Raw genomic sequence first — 25,252 nt, forward strand, 5'->3', positions numbered from 1 at the left:
CACCTGTAACCTGCGTTCCCATGCCCCCCACTCCCCATTTCCATCTTAACAGCCCCTCGGTTTCCATGGCAACAACTATTCCTTCCCATGACAACAGCCCCGTCCCCATGGCAACACCCCATTCCCACGCCCACAGCGCACGCGCCGCGCTGTCCCCGCCTCTCCGTCTTCCTGACTACATTTCCCATCACCCCCCGCGGCCTGGGGCGCGCTAACGGCGCTCGGCATCTCCGCGGACTCCATTTCCCATCAGCCCTCGCGGCGCGGGCGGGGGGGGTGTGTCCGTACGGCGGCCGGCGCGGGCCCGGTCTCGTGACGCGCGCCGTGCGCGGAGGCCAAGATGGCGGACGAGGAGGGCGAAGCGCGGCCGGGGGCGCGGAACGGGGCCGGGGAGGGACCCCCGGGCGGGCCCCGCGTCGTCCGCATCGTCAAGTCCGAGTCCGGCTACGGCTTTAATGTCCGCGGGCAAGTGAGCGAAGGCGGGCAGCTGCGCAGCATCAACGGCGAGCTGTACGCGCCGCTGCAGCACGTCAGCGCCGTGCTGGGCGGAGGGGCCGCGGACCGCGCCGGGGTGCGCAAGGGGGACCGCATCCTGGAGGTGTGAGTACGGGGGGGCCGCCCACCCACAGCCCCCCGGCAGCCGGCCCCGGGAACGGCCCCTACACGGCCGGGGGAGGGGGAATGGGGGGCTCTGAGGGGGAATGGGGGGCTCTGAGGGGGAATGGGGGGTCCTGAGGGGGCTCTGAGGGGGAATGGGGGGTTCCTGAGGGGGCTCTGAGGGGGAATGGGGGGTCCTGAGGGGGAATGGGGGGTTCCTGAGGGGGCTCTGAGGGGGAATGGGGGTTCCTGAGGGGGCTCTGAGGGGGAATGGGGGGTCCTGAGGGGGAATGGGGGATGCTGAGGGGGGCACTGAGGGGGAATGGGGGGCTCTGAGGGGGAATGGGGGTTCCTGAGGGGGCTCTGAGGGGGAATGGAGGTTCCTGAGGGGGCTCTGAGGGGGAATGGGGGGTCCTGAGGGGGAATGGGGGGGTTCCTGAGGGGGCTCTGAGGGGGAATGGGGGGTCCTGAGGGGGAATGGGGGGGTTCCTGAGGGGGTTCTGAGGGGGAATGGGGGGTCCTGAGAGGGAACTGAGGGGGAATGGGGGGTCCTGAGGGGGAACTGAGGGGGAATGGGGGGTTCCTGAGGGGGCTCTGAGGGGGAATGGGGGGTCCTGAGGGGGCTCTGAGGCGACCCCGAGCCGTTTTGGGGTGCTGGGGATGCTGAGGGGGCTCTGCAGGTCCTTTGGCGTGAGGGGGATTGAGAACCACGGGGCTTGGGGGGGGTTTGGGGGGTCTTGAGGGGGCTGAGGGTCCCTTGGTGAGGGTGTCATGAGGGGTGACATGACCCCCCCAACCCTTGGGTGTAAATTTGGGGGTCCTGAGGGTCTCCTGGTGAAGGTGTCATGAGGGGGGACATGACCCCCCAACCCTTGGGTGGGAATCTGGGGGGGTCCTGAAGGGGCTGAGCTTCACTGGGAATTAGGGGGGGGGTTCCCAAAGAAGGGGAGACTGAGCCTCCCACCCCTCACTGAGGATTTTTGGGGGGGTCCTGAGGGGGCTGAGCCACACTGGGAATTAGGGAGGGGTCCCAAAGAAGGAAGCTGAGCCTCTCACCCCTGACTGGGAATTTTGGGGAACCTCTAACTGGGGAACTCTTGGATTTCAACGTGGGGTCCCTGGTGGGGAGGCCAGAGGGGCATTTTTAGGGAAAAACCCTTGGATTCCAACCTGGACACTCTCATAGGAAGGGAATGGGGTGTTTTTTTAAGGATAAAACCCTTGGATTTCAATGTTAGGACAGTCCTGGGGAGTGCAAAGGAACATTTTTTAGGGATAAAACTTTCGGGTTTCAACGTGGAAATATTTCTTCCCATTCCTGAACCTCGTATTCTCCAGCTGCTGCTTTTTGCCTCCCAAAATTGTAGCTTTGACCCAGAAAACACCTCCCCATGGGAATATTCCTGATATTCCTGCTGTGTGGAAACTCATCTCCCAAAAAATCCTTAAACTTTGTGGCTGTTTTTGGGGTGAAACCCCTCAAATCCCAGCAATTTTCAGGGATCCCTCTGGATTCTGCTGCTGTTGCACTTGGCTCTGGGTTGGTTGAGCCCAATTACTGATTAATTCCAGGGATTTCTGAGCTGCAGGAAAGTTTTGCTGCCAGCTCTGCAAGTCCAAGGGGTGTGAGAAGCTGTCAGGACCTGCCTGTGGCAGGTGAATCCTGCAGAAATCCCAGCTGGGATTTGGCTCTGTCCCAGCTGACCCAAATTCCCAATTCTTTGATTTTTTCTGTGCAGGAGAAGCTCTGGGAGCGGGGGGAGATTGGGGGAATTCTGCACCTGGATGAGCCAGTTGGGGGAGCAGCATTCCCAGGCTGAAGGGGGAGGGTTTTATGGGCAGTGGGAGGAAATTTTCCCTCATTTTTGAGCGTTTTGGGGTAGATTTAAAACTGGGTTTGGCATGAGAGAGAGGTTTGGAATTTTGGGATTCAGTGGCTGGTGCCAGGTGATGACTGGGACATGGTGTGTGAAATAATTAAGCCCTGGGGTTATTTATTTGGCTTAATGATGGTTAATGAAGGAGGTTTGCTTGTGGTCTCCCAATCCCTGGTATCCCTGTGGGAGCTGGAAGGATTGGGAATTTCCTCTTGGTTTTTCCATTTATTTCTTGGGAGAAGTGGCTTTAATTTGTCCCTGTGTCCTGTAGGGCTGCCAGGTTGGCTCTTGCCATATTCCAGTGTTTCTGTATCCCAGTATTTCAATAATCCAGTGTTTCTGTATCCAAATATTTCAATATTTCAGCATTCCTGTATCCCAGTATTTCAATATTCCAGTATTCCAATTTTCCAATAGCCTTGTATCCCAATATCCCAATATTCCAATATCCCAGTATTCCAATATTTCAATATTCCTGTGTTTCAGTATTTCAGTATTGCTGCAATCCAATATGTGAATATTCCAGTATTCCTGTATTCCAATTCTCCAATAGCCTTGTACCCCAATATTTCAATATCCATGGGAATTTGGGATATTTTTCCCTTTAGGAACGGGGTGAACATGGAGGGAACTCAGTGGAAATTTGGGATTTGTTTCTTTATTAACAGGGTGAACATGGAAGAAATTCAGTGGAAATTTGGGATATTTTTCCCTTTAGGAATGGGGTGAACATGGAAGGAATTCAGTGGGAATTTGGGATTTGTTCCCTTTAGGAATGAAGTGAAATGGAGGGAATTCAGTGGAAATTTGGGATATTTGTCCCTTTAGGAACGGGGTGAACATGGAAGGAATTCAGTGGGAATTTGAGATTTGTTCCGTTGAGGAATTTTTTCCATTTAGGAGCGGGTTGAACCTGGAAAGATCCACCCATAACCCAGTGATAGTTCTGCTCCATGGAAATTTGAGATATTTTTCCATACAGGAACGAGGTGATGTGGAGGGAGCCACCCACAAGTGGATCTGATCCATGGGAATTCAGTGGGAATTTGGGATTTGTCCATTTAGGAATGGGGTGAAGGTAGAAGGATCCACCCATACATAACCCAGTGATGGATCTGATCCATGGAAATTTGGGATATTTTTCCATTTAGGAATGGAGTAAACATGGAAGGAATTCAGTGGGAATTTGGGATTTTTCTATTTAGGAACAGAATGCACATGGAAGGAATTCAGTGGGAATTTGGGATTTGTTCCTTTAGGAACGGGGTGAATATGGAGGGAGCTACCCATAACCCAGTGGTGGCAGTGACCCATGGGAATTTGGGATATTTTTCCCTTTAGGAACAGGGTGAACATGGAGGGAATTCAGTGGGAATTTGGGATTTGTTCCATACAGGAATGGGGTGAACCTGGAAAAATCCACCCATAACCCAGTGGTGGATGGGAATTCAGTGGGAATTTGGGATTTATTCCATCCAGGAATGGTGTGAACACAGATGGGAATTCAGTGGGAATTTGGGATTTTTCCCTTCAGGAATGGGGTGAACGTGGAAAAATCCACCCATAACCCATTGATGGATGGGAATTGAGTGGGAATTTGGGATTTATTCCATAGTGGAATGAGGTGATCACAGATGGGAATTCAGTGGGAATTTGGGATTTATTCCATACAGAAATGAGGTGAACACGGATGGGAATTGAGTGGGAATTTGGGATTTATTCCATACAGGAATGGGGTGATCACAGATGGGAATTTAGTGGGAATTTGGGATTTATTCCATGCAGGAATGGTGTGAACGTGGAAGGAGCCACCCACAAGCAGGTGGTGGATGGGAATTGAGTGGGAATTTGGGATTTATTCCATACAGGAATGGGGTGAACGTGGAAGGAGCCACCCACAAGCAGGTGGTGGATGGGAATTGAGTGGGAATTTGGGATTTATTCCCTTCAGGAACAGGGTGAACGTGGAAGGAGCCACCCACAAGCAGGTGGTGGATGGGAATTGAGTGGGAATTTGGGATTTATTCCATGCAGGAATGGGGTGAACACAGATGGGAATTCAGTGGGAATTTGGGATTTTTTCCCTCCAGGAATGGTGTTAACGTGGAAGGAGCCACCCACAAGCAGGTGGTGGATGGGAATTCAGTGGGAATTTGGGATTTATTCCATAGAGGAATGGGGTGAACACGGATGGAAATTCAGTGGGAATTTGGGATTTATTCCATAGATGAATGGAGTGAACACGGATGGGAATTGAGTGGGAATTTGGGATTTTTTTCCCTCCAGGAATGGTGTGAACGTGGAAGGAGCCACCCACAAGCAGGTGGTGGATGGGAATTCAGTGGGAATTTGGGATTTATTCCCTCCAGGAACGGTGTGAACGTGGAAGGAGCCACCCACAAGCAGGTGGTGGATCTGATCCGGGCCGGCGAGAAGGAGCTGGTGCTGACGGTGCTGTCGGTGCCGCCGCACGAGGCCGAGAGCCTGGAGCCCCCCGAGGAGCCCCTGGGCCCCCCTTTCTACGACTACAGCGAGAAACAGGCGGTGCCCATCTCCATCCCCACCTACAAACACGTGGAGCAGAGCGGGGAGAAGTTCGTGGTGAGGATTGGTTTAACCCCCCCAGGGAAATGAGGGAGAATCTGCAGGTCTGGGGTCTCGGTTGTTTCGGGGTTTGTTGTGAGGGTATGGGGGTTGTTTGCACTGAAACAGCAGGTTTGAGCTAAAATAGAAAGGTTTGACTCAAAAAAGCAGGGTTCTTCCCTAAAAATGGCAAGGTTTTACCTTAAAATACCAGGGTTTTTCCCAGAAAATTGGGGTTTTCCTGAGAAATCAGGGTTTCCCCCCAAAAAAATTAGGGTTTTTCCCAAATTAGCAGGGCTTTACTCTAAAAGAACAAGGTTTGCCCTAAAGTATCAGGGCTTGACCTAAAACAACAGGATTTTCCCCAGAATGTGAGGATTCTTCTTCACAACAGCAGGATTTCTCAGGAGAAAGAGTTTTGGGCCTGAATCCCAAAATTTGGGACTTTGGACACAACATGAGGAGTTTGGGGTGTCTCATGGGAAGTATCCATGATCCTGAATCCCAAAATTTGGGGCTTTGGGTGGAAAATGGGGAGTTTGGAATCCCTCAGTGTCTTGGAGAGAGTATCCATGACCCTGAATCCCAAAATTTGAGACTTTGGACACAACATGAGGAGTTTGGGATCTCTCAGTATCCTGTGGGAAATATCCATGGCCCTGAATCCCAAAATTTGGGGCTTTGAATAGAACACAGATAGTTTGGGATCTCTCAGTGTCTTGGAGAGAGTATCCATGACCCTGAATCCCAAAATTTGGGACTTTGGACACAACAGGAGGATTTTGGGATCTCTCAGTGTCTTGTGGGAAGTATCCATGACCCTGAATCCCAAAATTTGAGACTTTGGACACAACATGAGGAGTTTGGGATCTCTCAGTATCCTGTGGGAAATATCCATGACCCTGAATCCCAGAATTTGGGGCTTTGAATAGAACATGAGGAGTTTGGGATCTCTCAGTATCCTGTGGGAAGTATCCATGACCCTGAATCCCAAAATCTGGGATTCCTGAGTCCCTGGAACAGCGGGATCAGCAGGCACACCCCCAGCTCCGGGCTCATTCCCAAGCCCTCTCTCTCCAGGAGGGGGTTCTGGGGACCAGCTGTGGTTCTGGGGCTGTCTCCCCAGGTGTACAACGTTTACATGGCGGGGAGGCAGCTGTGCTCCAAGCGCTACCGGGAATTCGCCATCCTGCACCAGAACCTGAAGCGGGAATTCGCCAACTTCACCTTCCCGCGCCTGCCCGGCAAGTGGCCGTTCTCGCTGTCCGAGCAGCAGCTGGACGCCCGCAGGAGGGGCCTGGAGGAGTACCTGGAGAAGGGTAGGGGGCTGGGCTGCCCAGAATCCATCCCCAGGTCCTGAAGTGCCTCCTCATCCCAATCCTGAAATTCCGAAATCCGTCCAAAATCCTGAAATCCCTCCTCATCCCAATCCTGAAATTCCAAAATCCATCCGAAATCCTGAAATCCCTCCTCATCCCAATCCTGAAATTCTGAAATCCATCCTCGTCCTGAAATCCCTCCTCATCCCAATCCTGAAATTCTGAAATCCATCCTCGTCCTGAAATCCCTCCTCATCCCAATCCTGAAATTCTGAAATCCATCCCAATCCTGAAATCCCTCCTCATCCCAATCCCGAAATTCCAAAATTCTTCCTCGTCCTGAAATCCATCCTCATCCTGAAATTCCTAAATCCATCCGAAATCCTGAAATCCATCCCAAATCCTGAAATCCCTCCTCATCCCAATCCCGAAATTCTTCCTCGTCCTGAAATCCATCCTCATCCTGAAATTCCGAAATCCATCCCAAATCCTGAAATCCCTCCTCATCCCAATCCTGAAATCCTGAAATCCATCCCAAATCCTGAAATCCATCCGAACTCCTGAAATCCATCCCAAATCCTGAAATGCCTCCTCATCCCAATCCTGAAATTCTGAAATTCTTCCTCATCCTGAAATCCCTAAATCCATCCGAAATCCTGAAATCCATCCTTGTCCTGAAATTCATCTGAAATCCTGAAATCCATCCCAAATCCAGAAATCCCTCCTCATCCCAATCCTGAAATTCTGAAATCCATCCTCGTCCTGAAATTCCTCCTCATCCCAATCCTGAAATTCCAAAATTCTTCCTCGTCCTGAAATCCATCCTCATCCTGAAATTCCTAAATCCATCCGAAATCCTGAAATCCATCTGAAATCCTGAAATCCATCCCAAATCCAGAAATCCCTCCTCATCCCAATCCTGAAATTCTGAAATCCATCCTCGTCCTGAAATCCCTCCTCATCCCAATCCCAAAATTCCAAAATCCTTCTGAAATCCTGAAATCCATCCTCATCCTGAAATCCATCTGAAATCCTGAAATCCCTCCTCATCCCAATCCCTCATACTGAAATCTCTTCTCATCCTGAAATCCCGTCTCAAAATCCCCCCCTTACCCCAAAACCCCTTCTCATCCCAATCCTCACCTCAAAACCCCTCACCCAAATCCCTCACCCCAAAATCCCACCTCATCCTAAATTCTCACCACATCCCGAATTCCTACTTCATCCCAATCCCTAATCCCAAAATCCCACCTCATCACGAAATCCCTCATGCCAAAATTCCTCTTAATCCCAAATTCCCTCATCCCAAATCCTCCTTTATCCTGAATTCCCTCCTCATCCTGAAATTCCTTATCCCAAAATCCCTTCTCATCCCAATCCTGAAATCCCAAAATTCCTCCTCATCCTGAAATCCATCCTCATCCTGCAATCCATCCCAATCCTGAAATCCCTCCACAAAATTCCTCCTCATCCAAATCCTTCATCCCAAAATCCCTCATCCCCCTCAAATCCCGAATTCCCACTTCATCCCAATCCTGAAATCCCAAAATTCCTCCTCATCCTAATCTTGACATCCCAAAATTCCTCCTCATCCCGAACTCCTTCATCCCAAAATCCCTCCTCATTTTGAAATCCATCCTCATCCCCATCCCAATCACGAAATTTCTCCTTGTCCTGAAATCCCTCATCCCAAAATCCCTCCTCATCCTGAAATCCATCCTCATCCCCATCCCAATCACGAAATTTCTCCTCGTCCTGAAATCCCTCATCCCAAAATCTCTCCTCATCTCAATTCAGAAATCCCAAAATTCCTTCATCCCGAATTCCCCCCTGATCCCAGATTCCCCCTGATCCCAAATCCCCTGACCCCGTGTTTCACTCTGTCCCTCAGTTTGCTCCATCCGGGTCATCGGCGAGAGCGACATCATGCAGGAGTTCCTGTCGGAGTCAGACGAGGTGGGTGACATCATCCCTCAGAATTCCATGGAAAAAACCCTTCCATGGAATTGCCAAGGTGGGAAAACCATCCCCAAGTTCCACATCCATGGGTTTGGGGTCAATTCCAGCTAATTTTTATGGGATTGAGGCTTGGCCCAGCAGAATTCCATGAAAAAAACCCCCAAATCTTCCATGCAATCTCCAAGGCTGGAAAAACCCTCAGAGCTCCTCAGTCCAAGTATCCCCAGGGCCACCCCTGATTTATGTCCCCAAGTGCCACATCCATGGATTTGGGGACAATTCCAACCATTTTTATGGGATTGAGGCACCCCAAGCTCCTAGAATTCCTCCAATCCCCCCAATCCTTCAGGATCCAGGGAACACGGATTCCCAATTCCTGATTTTGGGGAATTTTCCCTGCTGGGAGATTCTGAGTGATCCCAAATTGCTGGAAAACCAAGATTCCCTGATTTTTTGGGGGAATTTTTCCTGCTGAGGGATTTTGAGTGATCCCAAAGCAAGATTCCCTCATTTTTGGGGGGATTTTCCCTGCTGAGATATTTTGAGTGATCCCAAACCAGGATTCCCTGATTTTTGGGGAATTTTTCCCTGCTGAGGGATTTTGAGTGATCCCAAATTGCTGGAAAATCAGAATTTCCTGATTTGGGGGTAGGAATTTTTCCTGCTGAGGTATTTTGAGTGATCCCAAGGCAAGATTCCCTCATTTTTGGGGGAATTTTTCCTGCTGAGGTATTTTGAGTGATCCCAAACCAGAATTCCCTGATTTTTGGGGGGATTTTTCCTGCTGGAGGATTTTGAGTGATCCCAAAGCAAGATTCCCTCATTTTTGGGGGGATTTTCCCTGCTGAGGGATTTTGAGTGATCCCAAATTGCTGGAAAATCAGAATTTCCTGATTTGGGGGTAGGAATTTTTCCTGCTGAGGTATTTTGAGTGATCCCAAGGCAAGATTCCCTCATTTTTGGGGGAATTTTTCCTGCTGAGGTATTTTGAGTGATCCCAAACCAGAATTCCCTGATTTTTGGGGGAATTTTTCCTGCTGGAGGATTTTGAGTGATCCCAAAGCAAGATTCCCTGATTTTTGGGGGGATTTTCCCTGCTGAGGGATTTTGAGTGATCCCAAACCAGGATTCCCTGATTTTTGGGGGGGGGATTTTCCCTGCTGAGGTATTTTGATTGATCCCAAACCAGGATTCCCTGATTTTTGGGGGATTTTCCCTGCTGAGGGATTTTGAGTGATCCCAAACCAGGATTCCCTGATTTTTGGGGGATTTTCCCTGCTGAGGGATTTTGAGTGATCCCAAATTGCTGGAAAATCAGAATTTCCTGATTTGGGGGTAGGAATTTTTCCTGCTGAGGTATTTTGAGTGATCCCAAGGCAAGATTCCCTCATTTTTGGGGGAATTTTTCCTGCTGAGGTATTTTGAGTGATCCCAAACCAGAATTCCCTGATTTTTGGGGGAATTTTTCCTGCTGGAGGATTTTGAGTGATCCCAAAGCAAGATTCCCTGATTTTTGGGGGGATTTTCCCTGCTGAGGGATTTTGAGTGATCCCAAATTGCTGGAAAAACAGGATTTTCTGATTTGGGAGGGAATTTTCCCTGCTGAGGTATTTTGAGTGATCCCAAGACAAGATTCCCTCATTTTTGGGGGGGGATTTTCCCTGCTGAGGTATTTTGATTGATCCCAAACCAGGATTCCCTGATTTTTGGGGGGGGGGGGGATTTTCCCTGCTGAGGGATTTTGAGTGATCCCAAACCAGGATTCCCTGATTTTTGGGGGGGGGATTTTCCCTGCTGAGGGATTTTGAGTGATCCCAAACCAGGATTCCCTGATTTTTGGGGGATTTTCCCTGCTGAGGGATTTTGAGTGATCCCAAACCAGGATTCCCTGATTTTTGGGGGATTTTCCCTGCTGAGGGATTTTGAGTGATCCCAAATTGCTGGAAAATCAGAATTTCCTGATTTGGGGGTAGGAATTTTTCCTGCTGAGGTATTTTGAGTGATCCCAAGGCAAGATTCCCTCATTTTTGGGGGAATTTTTCCTGCTGAGGTATTTTGAGTGATCCCAAACCAGAATTCCCTGATTTTTGGGGGAATTTTTCCTGCTGGAGGATTTTGAGTGATCCCAAAGCAAGATTCCCTGATTTTTGGGGGGATTTTCCCTGCTGAGGGATTTTGAGTGATCCCAAATTGCTGGAAAAACAGGATTTTCTGATTTGGGAGGGAATTTTCCCTGCTGAGGTATTTTGAGTGATCCCAAGACAAGATTCCCTCATTTTTGGCGGGGGATTTTCCCTGCTGAGGTATTTTGATTGATCCCAAACCAGGATTCCCTGATTTTGGGGGGGGCGGGATTTTCCCTGCTGAGGGATTTTGAGTGATCCCAAACCAGGATTCCCTGATTTTTGGGGGGGGATTTTCCCTGCTGAGGTATTTTGAGTGATCCCAAGACAAGATTCCCTGATTTTTGGGGGGGGGGGATTTTCCCTGCTGAGGGATTTTGAGTGATCCCAAACCAGGATTCCCTGATTTTTGGGGGGATTTTCCCTGCTGAGATATTTTGAGTGATCCCAAACCAGAATTCCCTCATTTTTGGGGAAATTTTTCCTGCTGAGGGATTTTGAGTGATCCCAAAGCAAGATTCCCTCATTTTTGGGGGGATTTTCCCTGCTGAGGTATTTTGAGTGATCCCAAACCAGAATTCCCTGATTTTGGGGGGGGCGGGATTTTCCCTGCTGAGGGATTTTGAGTGATCCCAAGGCAGGATTCCCTGATTTTTGGGGGGGGTTTTCCCTGCTGAGGGATTTTGAGTGATCCCAAACCAGGATTCCCTGATTTTTGGGGGGGATTTTCCCTGCTGAGGTATTTTGAGTGATCCCAAAGCAAGATTCTGTGATTTTTGTGGGGATTTTCCATGCTGAGGGATTTTGAGTGATCCCAAATTGCTGGAAAATCAGAATTTCCTGATTTGGGGGTAGGAATTTTTCCTGCTGAGGTATTTTGAGTGATCCCAAACCAGGATTCCCTGATTTTTGGGGGGGGATTTTCCCTGCTGAGGTATTTTGAGTGATCCCAAATCAGAATTCCCTGATTTTTGGGGGGGGATTTTCCCTGCTGAGGTATTTTGAGTGATCCCAAACCAGAATTCCCTGATTTTTTGGGAATTTTCCCTGCTGAGGTATTTTGAGTGATCCCAAACCAGGATTCCCTGATTTTTGGGGAAATTTTTCCTACTGAGATATTTTGAGTGATCCCAAACCAAGATTCCCTGATTTTTGGGGGAATTTTTCCTGCTGGAGGATTTTGAGTGATCCCAAAGCAAGATTCCCTCATTTTTGGGGGTGGGAATTTTTCCTGCTGAGGTATTTTGAGTGATCCCAAACCAGGATTCCCTGATTTTTGGGGATTTTTCCCAGAACTACAACGGCGTCTCGGACGTGGAGCTGCGCGTGGCGCTCCCGGACGTCACCACAGTCACAGTCAGGGTGAAGAAGAACAGCACCACAGACCAGGTGTACCAGGTGAGCCCCTTCCTTCCCCCAGGAACTGTCCTTCCCACCAAGAATTCCCATTTCCCCACCCCCACCTGGATTTTCCTTTTAAACCTGGAATTTCCTTCCCCTCACCTCAGTTTTCCTTTCTGAATTTTCCTCTCCTCCACCTGGATTTCCCTCCTTTCCCACCTGAATTTTCCTCCTTTCCCACCTGGATTTTCCTTTTTCTCACTTGGATTTTCCTTCCCCTCACCTCAGTTTTCCTTTCTCGCCTGAATTTTCCTCCCTTCCATCTGTATTTTCCTTTCCCACCTGGATTTTCCTTTTTCTCACTTGGATTTTTCCTCCTTTCCCACCTGGATTTTTCCTCCTTTCCCACCTGGATTTTTCCTCCTTTCCCACCTGGATTTTTCCTCCTTTCCCACCTGGATTTTCCTTTTTATCACTTGGATTTTTCCTCCTTTCCCACCTGGATTTTTCCTCCTTTCCCACCTGGATTTTTCCTCCTTTCCCACCTGGATTTTCCTTTTTCTCACTTGGATTTTTCCTCCTTTCCCACCTGGATTTTTCCTCCTTTCCCACCTGGATTTTTCCTCCTTTCCCACCTGGATTTTTCCTCCTTTCCCACCTGGATTTTTCCTCCTTTCCCACCTGGATTTTTCCTCCTTTCCCACCTGGATTTTCCTTTTTCTCACTTGGATTTTTCCTCCTTTCCCACCTGGATTTTTCCTCCTTTCCCACTTGGATTTTTCCTCCTTTCCCACCTGGATTTTTCTCCTTTCCCACCTGGATTTTTCTCCTTTCCCACCTGGATTTTCCTCTTTCCCACCTGGATTTTCCTCTTTCCCACCTGAATTTTCCTCTTTCCACCTGGATTTTTTCCCCATTTTTTGAGGATTAGGATCCACTGGATCCATGAATTATGGGGAATAAAACAACAGAGAGGAGACCCTTTGGAAAAAGGAACTGAAAACTCTGCTGGAATTCCAGAATCCTGTGGATTAATGGGATTTGGGTGTGTTCAGGACACAACCCATAGAATTCCACTCCAAGTTTTGGCACTGAGGATGATCCCAGAGGGGATTTTCCTGAGGGAATCCAGACTGGAATTGTGGGGACAGCACACCCTGGGAATGGGGGGAATAAATTTGGGGTGGAATGAGGAGCTGGCCTGGCTGTGCTGGCAGAGTTCCAACCGGGTTTTCCGTGGTCAGGGGGTTCCTGGGAATGCTGATCCCGTTTTCCCGGCGTTTTCCAGGCCGTGGCTGCCAAGGTGGGCATGGACAGTGTCACTGCCAACTACTTCGCCCTCTTCGAGGTCATCAACCACTCCTTTGGTGAGCCTGGAATTCCTGGGATTGAGGGGGGAAAAATGGGAATGGAGGGGATCCTTGGGGTGGGATTGGGGAATTTGGGGGGTTCCCGTCGTGCCAGGCTGGGTTTGGATGATTCCAGGGGTGGGGAATCCATGGAATCACCTGGGTTTGGATTGCAGGGAATCCATGGAATCACCTGGGTCTGGATTGCAGGGAATCCATGGAATCACCTGGGATTGGATTGCAGGGAATCCATGGAATCCCCTGGGATTGGATTGCAGAGAATAACCTGGGTTTGGATTGCAGGGAATCCATGGAATCACCTGGGTTTGGATTGCAGGGAATCCATGGAATCACCTGGGTTTGGATTGCAGGGAATCACCTGGGTTTGGATTCCATGGAATCACCTGGGTTTGGATTGCAGGGAATCACCTGGGTTTGGATTCCATGGAATCACCTGGGTTTGGATTGCAGGGAATCCATGGAATCACCTGGGTTTGGATTGCAGGGAATCCATGGAATCCCCTGGGATTGGATTGCAGAGAATAACCTGGGTTTGGATTGCAGGGAATCCATGGAATCACCTGGGTTTGGATTGCAGGGAATCCATGGAATCACCTGGGTTTGGATTCCATGGAATCACCTGGGTTTGGATTGCAGGGAACCCATGGAATCCATGGAATAACCTGGCACAGGGAAGGATTTATTCCTAAAATCCTGTAAAAGCAGGACAAGGAGTCCTGGAATGCTTTGGGATGGAAAAGATCCTGAAAGATCCTCAGGACCTGGGGGATTTAGGATCATTCTGGAAAGATTTGGGTTCATTTATGAAGGTTTTACGTGGGAAAATCCCATTTTAACTCCGATTTCTTGCCTCTCCTGGAACCCCTGTCCCCCCCTTGCCATCCCATGATTTCCCATGACTTTCCCATGACATTCCCATGTTTTCCCTGTGTCTCCCAGTGCAGAATTTGGCTCCCAACAAGTTCCCCCACAAGCTGTACGTGCAGAACCACACCTGGGATTTTAGGGATGTTCCTCCCGATTCCAGGCATTCTGGAGGGTTTGGGATCATCCTGGAAGGGTTTGGGATCATCTTGGTGGATTTGGGAGCCAATTTAGAGGATTTGGGAATCATTTTGGAAGATTTTTGGATCATCCTGGAGGGATTTGGGATCATCCTGGAAGGGTTTGGGATCATCTTGGTGGATTTGGGAGCCAATTTATAGGATTTGGGAATCATTTTGGAAGATTTTTGGATCATCCTGGAAGGGTTTGGGATCATCTTGGAGGATTTAGGAGCCATTGTGGAGGATTTGTTGATAACTTGAGAAGATTTTGGGATGATTCTGAAGGATTTGTTATAATTTTTCAGGATTTCATGTGGGAAAATCCCATTTTAACTCCGATTTCTTGCCTCTCCTGGAACCCCCCTCCCCCCCCCCTTGCCATCCCATGATTTCCCATGATTTCCCATGACATTCCCATGTTTTTCCCTGTGTCTCCCAGTGAGGAAGCTGGCTCCCAACGAGTTCCCCCACAAGCTGTACGTGCAGAACCACACCTGGGATTTTAGGGATGTTCCTCCCGATTCCAGGCATTCTGGAGGGTTTGGGATCATCCTGGAAGGGTTTGGGATCATCTTGGTGGATTTGGGAGCCGATTTATAGGATTTGGGAATCATTTTGGAAGATTTTTGGATCATCCTTGGAGGGGTTTGGGATCATCCTGGAAGGATTTGGGATCGTTCTGGACAGATTTGGGAATAACTTTTGAAGGTTTTACGTGGGAAAATCCCATTTTAACTCCGATTTCTTGCCTCTCCTGGAACCCCTGTCCCCCCCTTGCCATCCCATGATTTCCCATGACTTTCCCATGACATTCCCATGTTTTTCCCTGTGTCTCCCAGTGGAGAATTTGGCTCCCAACGAGTTCCCCCACAAGCTGTACGTGCAGAACCACACCTGGGATTTTAGGGATGGTTTGGGATCATCCTGGAAGGATATTTGATCATCTTGGTGGATTTGGGAGCCAATTTATAGGATTTGGGAATCGTTCTGGAAGATTTTTGGATCATCCTTGGAGGGGTTTGGGATCATCCTGGAAGGGTTTGGGATCATCCTGGACAGATTTGGGATAACTTTTGAAGGTTTTACTCGGGAAAATCCCATTTTAACTCCGATTTCTTGCCTCTCCTGGAACCCCCGTCCCCCCCTTGCCATCCCATGATTTCCCATGACTTTCCCATGACATTCCCATGTTTTTCCCTGTGTCTCCCAGTGAGGAAGCTGGCTCCCAACGAGTTCCCCCACAAGCTCTACGTGCAGAACTACACGTCGGCCGTGCCGGGGACGTGCCTGACGCTGCGCAAGTGGCTCTTCACCACCGAGGAGGAGGCGCTGCTCAACGACAACGACCTGGCCGTGGCCTACTTCTTCCACCAGGTGCACAATTCCTGCCTGGAATTCCTCTGGAAAACTCCTCCTGGGGTGCTTGGTTTGATCCCAGAGTTTTGGGGTTTTGGTTGTTTCCGTGGGATTGAGGCGCCCGCAAAATTCTCGGGTCAACCCGAGATTCCACCCGCCCCCAGGTGAGGAATTCCCAGCTGGAATTCCATTGGAGAACTCATTCAGGCCATTGGGAGATGGTTGGTCCAAAGGTTGATCCAAACATTGGGAATTCCTCCCATTTTTCTGGGATTGAAGCACTCCAAGATCCCCAGAAGGGCTCGACCAGGTGGGGAATTCCCAGCTGGAATTCCATTGGAGAACTCATTCAGGCCATTGGAAGATGGTTGGGTCCAAAGGTTGATCCAAACATTGGGAATTCCTCCCATTTTTCTGGGATTCAGGTACCCCAAGCTCCCAAAAAGCCTCAACCAGGTGGGGAATTCCCAGCTGGAATTCCATTGGAGAACTCATTCAGGCCATTGGGAGATGGTTGGGTCCAAAGGTTGATCCAAACATTGGGAATTCCTCCCATTTTTCTGGGATTGAAGCACTCCAAGATCCCCAGAAGGGCTCGACCAGGTGTGGAATTCCCAGCTGGAATTCCTCTGGAATACTCCTTCAGGTCAGGAAAAGTCCTTATAAGGCTTTTGGGTCCAAGAGTTGATCCAAACATTGGGAATTCCTCCCATTTTTCTGGGATTCAGGTACCCCAAGCTCCCAGAAGGGCTCAACCAGGTGGGGAATTCCCAACTGGAATTCCATTGGAGGACTCATTCAGGCCATTGGAAGATGGTTGGTCCAAAGGTTGATCCAAACATTGGGAATTCTTCCCTTTTTTATGGGATTGAGGCACCCCAGGCTTCCATAAGGACTCCACCAGGTACAGAATTCCTGCCCAGAATTCCTCTGGAGTTCCCTTTGGCCTCAGGAAAACTCCCTCTGGGGTCCCATGGCTGATCCCAGAGTTTTGGGATTTTGGTTGTTTCCATGGGATTGAGGCGCCCACAAACTGCTCAAGATCCTCCCTAAGGTGAGGAATTCCCAGCAGGAATTCCCATTTTTATAAGATCCAGGCACCCCAAGCTCTTCCTCCTCTCCCCATCCCAAATCCTGGATTTTTCCTGGATTTTTCCTGGACTTTTCCCATTTTTCCCCGTTCCCAGGCCGTTGATGATGTTAAGAAAGGCTACATCAAAGCTGAGGAGAAATCCTACCAGCTGCAGAAGCTCTGTGAGCAGAGGAAGATGGTCATGGTGAGTTACCCCAGAATTTCCTGGGAATGTGGCCAGGAAGAGACTCTGGAATGGGTTTTCCAGAGAATCCATGGGTTTCCCCGGCTCTGGAAGTGTCCCAGGCCAGGCTGGAACAACTTAGGAGAGTGGGAATGGGAGGAGATTTGAGATCACCGGTGATCCCTGGGTTCCCAGTGACTCCCAGTGACTTTCAGTGACTCCCTGGATTCCTGGTGACCACCTGGAGTCCTGGTGATCCCAGTGACTCCCTGGATTCCCAGTGATCCCCTGAGATCCCAGTGACTCCCAGTGATCCCAGTGAGCCCCTGTGACTCCCAGTGATCCTGGTGATCCCCTGGATTCCCAGTGATTCCCAGTGATCCTGGTGATCCCCTGTGATCCCAGTGACTCCCTGGATTCCCGGTGATCCCATGTGATCCCAGTGATCCTGGTGACCCCCTGGATTCCCTGTGACCCCCTGGATTCCCAGTGATCCTGGTGATCCCCTGTGATCCCAGTGACTCCCTGGATTCCTGGTGACTCCCAGTAATGCAGTGTCTCCCAGTAATCCCAGTGACTCCCAGTAATCCCAGTGACTCCTGGTGATCCCAGTGATCCTGGTGACTCCCTGGATTCCCTCTGACCCCCTGGATTCCCAGTGACTCCCAGTGACCCCCTGGATTCCCAGTGACTCCCAGTGATCCTGGTGAGCCCCTGTGATCCCAGTGACTCCCTGAATTCCCGGTGACTCCGTGTGATCCCGGTGGCTGCCTGGTGACTCCCTGGATTCCTGGTCATTCCCAGTGACCCCCTGGATTCCCGGTGACCCCCTGGATTCCCTGTGACCCCCTGGATTCCCGGTGACCCCCTGGATTCCCAGTGCTCCCAGTGACTCCCCTGGATTCCCAGTGCTCCCAGTGACTCCATGTGATCCCAGTGCTCCCGGTGACTCCCCTGGATTCCCTGTGACCCCCTGGATTCCCAGTGCTCCCAGTGACCCCCTGGATTCCCGGTGCTGCCAGTGACTCCCTGGATTCCCGGTGCTCCCGGTGACTCCCCTGGATTCCCAGTGCTCCCGGTGACTCCCCTGGATTCCCGGTGCTCCCGGTGACTCCCCTGGATTCCCAGTGCTCCCGGTGACTCCCCTGGATTCCCGGTGCTCCCGGTGACTCCCCTGGATTCCCAGTGCTCCCGGTGACCCCCTGGATTCCTGGTGCTCCCGGTGACTCCATGTGATCCCAGTGCTCCCAGTGACCCCCTGGATTCCCTGTGACCCCCTGGATTCCCGGTGCTCCCAGTGACCCCCTGGATTCCCGGTGACTCCCCTGGATTCCCGGTGCTCCCGGTGACCCCCTGGATTCCCGGTGCTCCCGGTGACTCCCCTGGATTCCCGGTGACCCCCTGGATTCCCGGTGCTCCCGGTGACCCCCTGGATTCCCGGTGCTCCCGGTGACTCCCCTGGATTCCCAGTGACTCCCTGGATTCCCGGTGCTCCTGGTGACTCCCCTGGATTCCCGGTGCTCCTGGTGACTCCCCTGGATTCCCGGTGCTCCCGGTGACCCCCTGGATTCCCAGTGCTCCCGGTGACTCCATGTGATCCCAGTGCTCCCGGTGACCCCCTGGATTCCCAGTGCTCCCGGTGACTCCATGTGATCCCGGTGCTCCCGGTGACTCCCCTGGATTCCCGGTGCTGCCGGTGACTCCCCTGGGTTCCCTGTGACCCCCTGGATTCCCAGTGCTCCCGGTGACTCCCCTGGGTTCCCGGTGCTGCCGGTGACCCCGGTGCTCCCGTGTCCCCGCAGTACCTGAACATGCTGCGGACGTGCGAGGGCTACAACGAGATCACCTTCCCTCACTGCTCGTGCGACTCGCGCCGCAAGGGCCACGTCATCTCTGCCATCAGCATCCGCCACTTCAAACTGCACGCCTGCACCGAGGAGGGGCAGCTGGAGGTACTGCCCTGCCACCCACGGGTCATCCCGGGTCCCTGGGGTCATCCCAAATCCCCTGGGGGCATCCCAACATCCCTGGGGTCATCCCAGCATCCCCTGGGGGCATCCCAACATCCCTGGGGTCATCCCGGGTCCCTGGGGTCATCCCGGATCCCTGGGGTCATCCCGGATCCCTGGGGTCATCCCAACTCCCTGGGGTCATCCCAAATCCCCTGGGGGCATCCCCACATCCCTGGGGTCATCCCACATCCCTGGGGTCATCCCAACTCCCTGGGGTCATCCCGGATCCCTGGGGTCATCCCAGCATCCCTGGGGTCATCCCAGATCCCTGGGGTCATCCCAGCATCCCTGGGGTCATCCCAACTCCCTGGGGTCATCCCAAATCCCCTGGGGGCATCCCCAACATCCCTGGGGTCATCCCAGCATCCCTGGGGTCATCCCACATCCCTGGGGTCATCCCAGCATCCCTGGGGTCATCCCAAATCCCCTGGGGTCATCCCGGATCCCTGGGGTCATCCCGGATCCCTGGGGTCATCCCGGATCCCTGGGGTCATCCCAGCATCCCAGGGGTCATCCCAGCATCCCTGGGGTCATCCCGGATCCCTGGGGTCATCCCGGATCCCTGGGGTCATCCCACATCCCTGGGGTCATCCCGGATCCCTGGGGTCATCCCAAATCCCCTGGGGTCATCCCCAACATCTCTGGGGTCATCCCGGATCCCTGGGGTCATCCCACATCCCTGGGGTCATCCCACATCCCTGGGGTCATCCCAAATCCCCTGGGGTCATCCCGGGTCCCTGGGGTCATCCCAGCATCCCTGGGGTCATCCCAGCATCCCTGGGGTCATCCCGAATCCCTGGGGTCATCCCAGCATCCCTGGGGTCATCCCCAACATCTCTGGGGTCATCCCCACATCCCCGGGGTCATCCCACATCCCTGGGGTCATCCCAACATCCCTGGGGTCATCCCAGCATCCCTGGGGTCATCCCAGCATCCCCTGGGGGCATCCCGGATCCCTGGGGTCATCCCAAATCCCCTGGGGGCATCCCAACATCCCTGGGGTCATCCCAGCATCCCTGGGGTCATCCCCAACATCCCTGGGGTCATCCCGGATCCCCGGGGTCATCCCAGCATCCCTGGGGTCATCCCAGATACCTGGGGTCATCTCAGTATCCCTGGGGTCATCCCGGATCCCTGGGGTCATCCCAGCATCCCTGGGGTCATCCCCAACATCCCTGGGGTCATCCCAAATCCCTGGGGTCATCCCAACATCTCTGGGGTCATCCCCAGGATCCCTGGGGTCATCCCACATCCCTGGGGTCATCCCACATCCCTGGGGTCATCCCAAACCCCTGGGGTCATCCCGGGTCCCTGGGGTCATCCAGCATCCCTGGGGTCATCCCAGTATCCCTGGGGTCATCCCGAATCCCTGGGGTCATCCCAACATCCCTGGGGTCATCCCAGACCCCTGGGATCATCCCACATCCCCACATCCCTGGGATCATCCCAAACCCCAAACCCTTGGGATCATCCCAAACCCCTGGGATCATCCCAATCCCCAAACCCCTGAGATCATCCCAAACCCCTGGGATCATCCCAAACCCCAAACCCTTGGGATCATCCCAAACCCCTGGGATCATCCCAATCCCCAAACCCCTGGGATCATCCCAAACCCCTGGGATCATCCCAGCCCCCCGGGATCTCCCCGAGCTCCCTGCTGGGATTTGGGAAGCGCAGCCCGCCCGTTGCTCCCCAGGATAACTCTGGGAATCCTCCTTGAGCCAAACCCCCATTTTCCCTGACCCCAGGGCCTCCCCTGGGCTCGCTCCCAGCTCAGGGTTGGGGTTTGGGTTCCCCAGAACCAGGTGATTGCGTTTGAGTGGGAGGAGATGCAGCGCTGGGACACGGACGAGGAGGGCATGGCCTTCTGCTTCGAGTACGCGCGCGCCGAGAAGAAACCGCGCTGGGTCAAGATCTTCACGCCCTACGTGAGTCACCCGGGCTCCTGGAATCCTCAAATCCTGCCTGGGATTCCTGGAAATCGTCAAATCCCACCTGGGATTCCTGGAAATCCTCAAATCCTGCCTGGGGTCCTGAAATCCTCAAATCCTGCCTGGGCTCCTGGAATCCTCAAATCCTGCCTGGGATTCCTGAAAATCCTCAAATCCTGCCTGGGGTCCTGAGAATCCTCAAATCCTGCCTGGGGTTCCTGAAAATCCTCAAATCCCACCTGGGATTCCTGGAAATCCTCAAATCCCGCCCGGGATTCCTGGAAATCCAGCCTGGGATTCCTGAAAATCCCGCCTGGGATTCCTGAAAATCCTGCCTGGGATTCCTGAAAATCTCACCTGGGATTCCCTAAAATCCCACTTGGGATTCTTGCAAATCCTGTCTGGGATTCCCTAAAATCCCGCCTGGTATTCCTGAAAATCCCACCCAGAATTCCTGAAAATCCCACCCAGAATTCCTGAAAATCCTCAAATCCTGCCTGGGATTCCTGAAAATCCTGCCTGGGATACCTGCAAATCTCACCTGGAATTCCCAGAGATCCTGCCTGGGATTCCTGAAAATCCCGCCTGGGATTCCCTGAAAATCCCATCTGGGATTCCTGAAAATCCTGCATGGAATTTCCTGCAAATCCTGCCTGGGATTCCTGGAAATCCTCAAATCCCACCTGGGATTCCCGAAAATCCTCAAATCCCACCTGGGATTCCCGAAAGTTCTCAAATCCCACCCGGGATTCCCGAAAATCCCGCCTGGGATTCTTGCAAATCCAGCCTGGAATTCCCTGAAAATCCTGTCTGGGATTCCTGAAAATCCCACCTGGAATTCCCTGAAAATCCCGCCTGGAATTCCCTGAAAATCCTGCCTGGGATTCTTGCAAATCCCACCTGGAATTCCCTGAAAATCCCGCCTGGAATTCCCTGAAAATCCTGCCTGGGATTCTTGCAAATCCCACCTGGAATTCCCTGAAAATCCCGCCTGGAATTCCCTGAAAATCCTGCCTGGAATTCCCTGAAAATCCTGCCTGGGATTCCCTAAAATCCTGCCTGGGATTCCTGAAAATCCCACCTGGAATTCCCTGAGATCCCACCTGGAATTCCCTGAAAATCCTGCCTGGGATTCCCTAAAATCCTGCCTGGGATTCCTGAAAATCCCACCTGGAATTCCCTGAGATCCCACCTGGAATTCCCTGAAAATCCCACCTGGAATTCCCTGAAAATCCCACCCAGAATTCCCTCATATCCTACCTGGAATTCCCTGAGATTCCATCCAGAATTCTCTCAGTTCTTGCCTGGAATTCCCTCAGGAATGGGATCATGGGTGTCCCAGTCCCGCCCAGAATTCCCTTAAATCCTGCATGGAATTCCCACAAATTCCCCCTGGAATTCCCTCAAATCCCACCCAGATTTCTCTCAGGAACGGGACGTGTGAGTGTCCTGATCCCACCCGGAATTCCCTCAGGAATGGGATGGAATTCCTGGTTCCTCCCTGGATCCCCCAGTATTCCCAGTTCCCCTCTGGATTCCCTCCTTCCCCCTGGATTTTCCCTGATTCCCGTTTTCCCCACAGTTCAATTACATGCACGAGTGCTTCGAGCGAGTGTTCTGCGAGCTCAAGTGGAGGAAGGAGGTGAGAATTCCAAATTTTTCCTTTTCCCAGCTGGTTTCCAGTGGCAAATCCTGCTCCCTAAATCTGGGAATGACTGGATAATCCCAGGATGGGGAAAAGCAGCTCTGGAAGAGCTGGAAAAAGGAGCTGCAGGTGTTGGGAAAAGGCTCCTGGAGCTGGGAATGACCCAGGATAAATCTGGGAATGCAGCAGGGAGTGGATCTGGTTTAGGGGGGGAAGAGCTGGAATTGGGATTGGGATTGGGATTAGAATTTAAATTGGGATTGGGATTGGAATTGGAATTAGAAATTGGAATTGGGATTGGGATTAGAATTTAAATTGGAATTGGGATTGAAATTGGAATTGGGATTGGAGGTGGAGTTTAAGTTGGAATTGGAATTTAAATTGAAAGTGAAATTGGAATTTAAATTGAAAGTGAAATTGGAATTAGGGTTGGAATTGGGATTGGAATTGGAATTTAAATTGAAGGTGAAATTGGAATTTAAATTGAAAGTGAAATTGGAATTAGGATTGGAATTGGGATTGGTATTTAAATTGGAATTTAAATTGGAATTGAGATTGGGTTTGGAATTTAAATTAGAATTGAAATTAGAATTGAGATGGGGATGGGAATTTGAATTGGGATTGGAATTTAAATTGGAATTGAAATTAGGATTGGGATTGGGATTGGAATTTAAATTGGAATTGAAATTAGGATTGGGATTGGGATTGGAATTGAAATTTAAATTGGGATTGGGATTGGAATTTAAATTGGAATTGAAATTAGGATTGGGATTGGGATTGGAATTTAAATTGGAATTGAAATTTAAATTGGAATTGGGATTGGAATTTAAATTGGAATTGAAATTAGGATTGGAATTGGGATTGGAATTTAAATTGGAATTGGAATTTAAATTGGGATTGGAATTTAAATTGGGATTGGGATTGGAATTTAAATTGGAATTTAAATTGGGCTGGGGATGGGAAGGCCCCAGCCTGTCCCAGTCCCCCCCATTTCCCAGCAGCAATCCCAGGATTCTCCCCCTTCACCTTTTCCCTTTTCCCTTTTTTCCAGAACCTTTTCCAGCTGGTCAGGTCACAGCAAAGGGACGCGGCCACTTAACCCCGGCAGCTCCCCAGGAACCCCAAAATCCGTTATTGTATTAAAGCCCCCCCAAACTAAATCTCATTAATTCCAAATCCATTCGTGCCCATCATCTTTATGCAATTCCAGAGGAAGAAACAAAAAAAACAAACTAAGAAAAGCCCAAGGGGGCTCCTTTTTCCCACTCACATCCAGCTCCAGGATGGGAATTTTGGGAATTTTTTTTTTTTTTACAACTGGAATTTAAAAAAAAAATTGTTTCTGCTTGGTCAGATGTGGAAAAATAAGGAGGAAAAAAAAAACCAACCATTCCTGCCTGGGCATCCCTGGGAATAATTTAAAATCCCATGGGGTGGCAGCAGATTTTTAAAGGGATTTTCTGCTCGTTTCTCCTCCTGATCTGATTTTTTTTTTTAATCACCGTGGATTAAAAAAAAAAATGGGGGAAAACATCCAAAAGGAGTCAAATTCCAAGGAAACACCTCTCCTGGCACAAGGATCCCGCTCATGGATTCGTATTCCCGCTTTTTTTGGGAATTTTGGGGTGTTTTTCCAGAGATTTGGGATGGGATCTGGGAAATTCCTGGATCCTGAGCAGCTCCCAGCAGGAAAAATCACCTGAAAAAACCAATTTTCCCTATTTTTGAGCACTTTTTATCCATGACTTGGGTGTCCAAGCAGGAAAAATAACCTGGAAAAAACCATTTTCCCTCGTTTTGAGCAGGATTTTTCCATAGTTCTGGAGGAAAAAGGTGGAAAATTCATTTTTTCCCTGGCTTTGAATGGGATTTTTCAACAGATCCACTGGTCAAGATGTTCCCAGGAGGAAAAATAAGCTGGAAATTATTTTTTTTCCTTGGTTTGGAGCAGGAGTTTTCCATGGGGGAAAAACCCTCTGAAAAATCCATTTTTTTCCTGGTTTTGAGTGGGATTTTTCCATGTTTTGGGAGGAAAAAATCACCTGGAAAAGCCTTTCCCCCCCTTTTTTTGGGCTGGCCTGGAGCTGGTTCTACCAGGATTTGGGGTGAATTTGGGAATATTTGGAAGCAAACCCAGCAGGAGCATCCTGGCCTCATTCCCAACCTCTGGAATGCACCAGAATTGCTCCAAAATTGGGGATTTTCCCAAAAATTCCCGTTTTGGGAAGGGGTTTTCCCCACTCCTCCTGGAGCTGGGATAGGGGAGATTTTTTTGGTTTTTTTTGGGGGGGAGTCCCAAATCTTCAGCTCTGGAGCAGCTGAGAGCTGGGAATTAATTCCATTAATTGGATCCCTGTAATTAATTGGATTTTCTTTGTCCTTGGGAACCCCAAGCTGTGAAAACCCAGGAATGGGGAGGGAAACTGGGAGAGGTTTGGGATCCCCAAAATCCTCCTAAAATCCCCTTCAGCACCCCCAGTTTGGGTAAAATCCCAGGAAAAGCCCAGTTTTGATCTCAATTTTCCTGCTGTCTCCAAATTCCAGTGGATCAAGGAGAATTGAATCTTCCTGTGGATTTTTTAATCCAAAAAAAAAAAAAAAAAACAAAAAAAAACCATAAAGGGAGAAATCAAAAAAACAACAAAAACAAAATCTTGCCCCCCCTTCTCCCATTTTTCCCTCTTCCCATTCCTCAGTTTCCTGGCTGGGTAAAGCCCCATTAGTGTAATTAATTGTAACATATTCTTTTAAATAAATTGATTTATTGAGGAAATTCTGGTGCTCCTTCCCCTGTGGGGGCTTCCCCCAAAATCCAGGGGAATCCAGGGATGGTTTCA

At 50.6% G+C, this 25,252-nt stretch overlaps 1 protein-coding gene across 1 annotated transcript; it reads left to right on the forward strand.

Annotated features, from left to right (window-relative positions):
* The first annotated feature begins 330 nt into the window (after positions 1–330).
* Positions 331–25,188, forward strand: SNX27 (sorting nexin 27). Its single transcript, XM_056510966.1, has 12 exons — positions 331–600; positions 4,844–5,075; positions 6,184–6,376; positions 8,268–8,332; positions 11,752–11,856; positions 13,088–13,166; positions 15,426–15,589; positions 16,759–16,848; positions 18,630–18,779; positions 20,639–20,767; positions 22,353–22,412; positions 23,467–25,188. The coding sequence occupies exons 1-12, from the start codon at positions 341–343 to the stop codon at positions 23,512–23,514; spliced, it is 1,575 nt and encodes a 524-aa protein (XP_056366941.1). The 5' UTR covers positions 331–340; the 3' UTR covers positions 23,515–25,188.
* The last annotated feature ends 64 nt before the right edge of the window (positions 25,189–25,252 follow it).

Source organism: Oenanthe melanoleuca, chromosome 25 (genome assembly GCF_029582105.1).
Source record: "Oenanthe melanoleuca isolate GR-GAL-2019-014 chromosome 25, OMel1.0, whole genome shotgun sequence".
Classification (NCBI taxonomy): domain Eukaryota; kingdom Metazoa; phylum Chordata; class Aves; order Passeriformes; family Muscicapidae; genus Oenanthe; species Oenanthe melanoleuca.

Coding starts and splice junctions, on each gene's coding strand:
- SNX27 (XM_056510966.1), top strand. CDS start 341: ATGGCGGACGAGGAGGGCGAAGCGCGGCCGGGGGCGCGGAACGGGGCC. Junction 13,167..15,425: donor GGTCATCAACCACTCCTTTG/GTGAGCCTGGAA, acceptor TGTGTCTCCCAG/TGAGGAAGCTGGCTCCCAAC. Junction 16,849..18,629: donor AGCAGAGGAAGATGGTCATG/GTGAGTTACCCC, acceptor GTGTCCCCGCAG/TACCTGAACATGCTGCGGAC.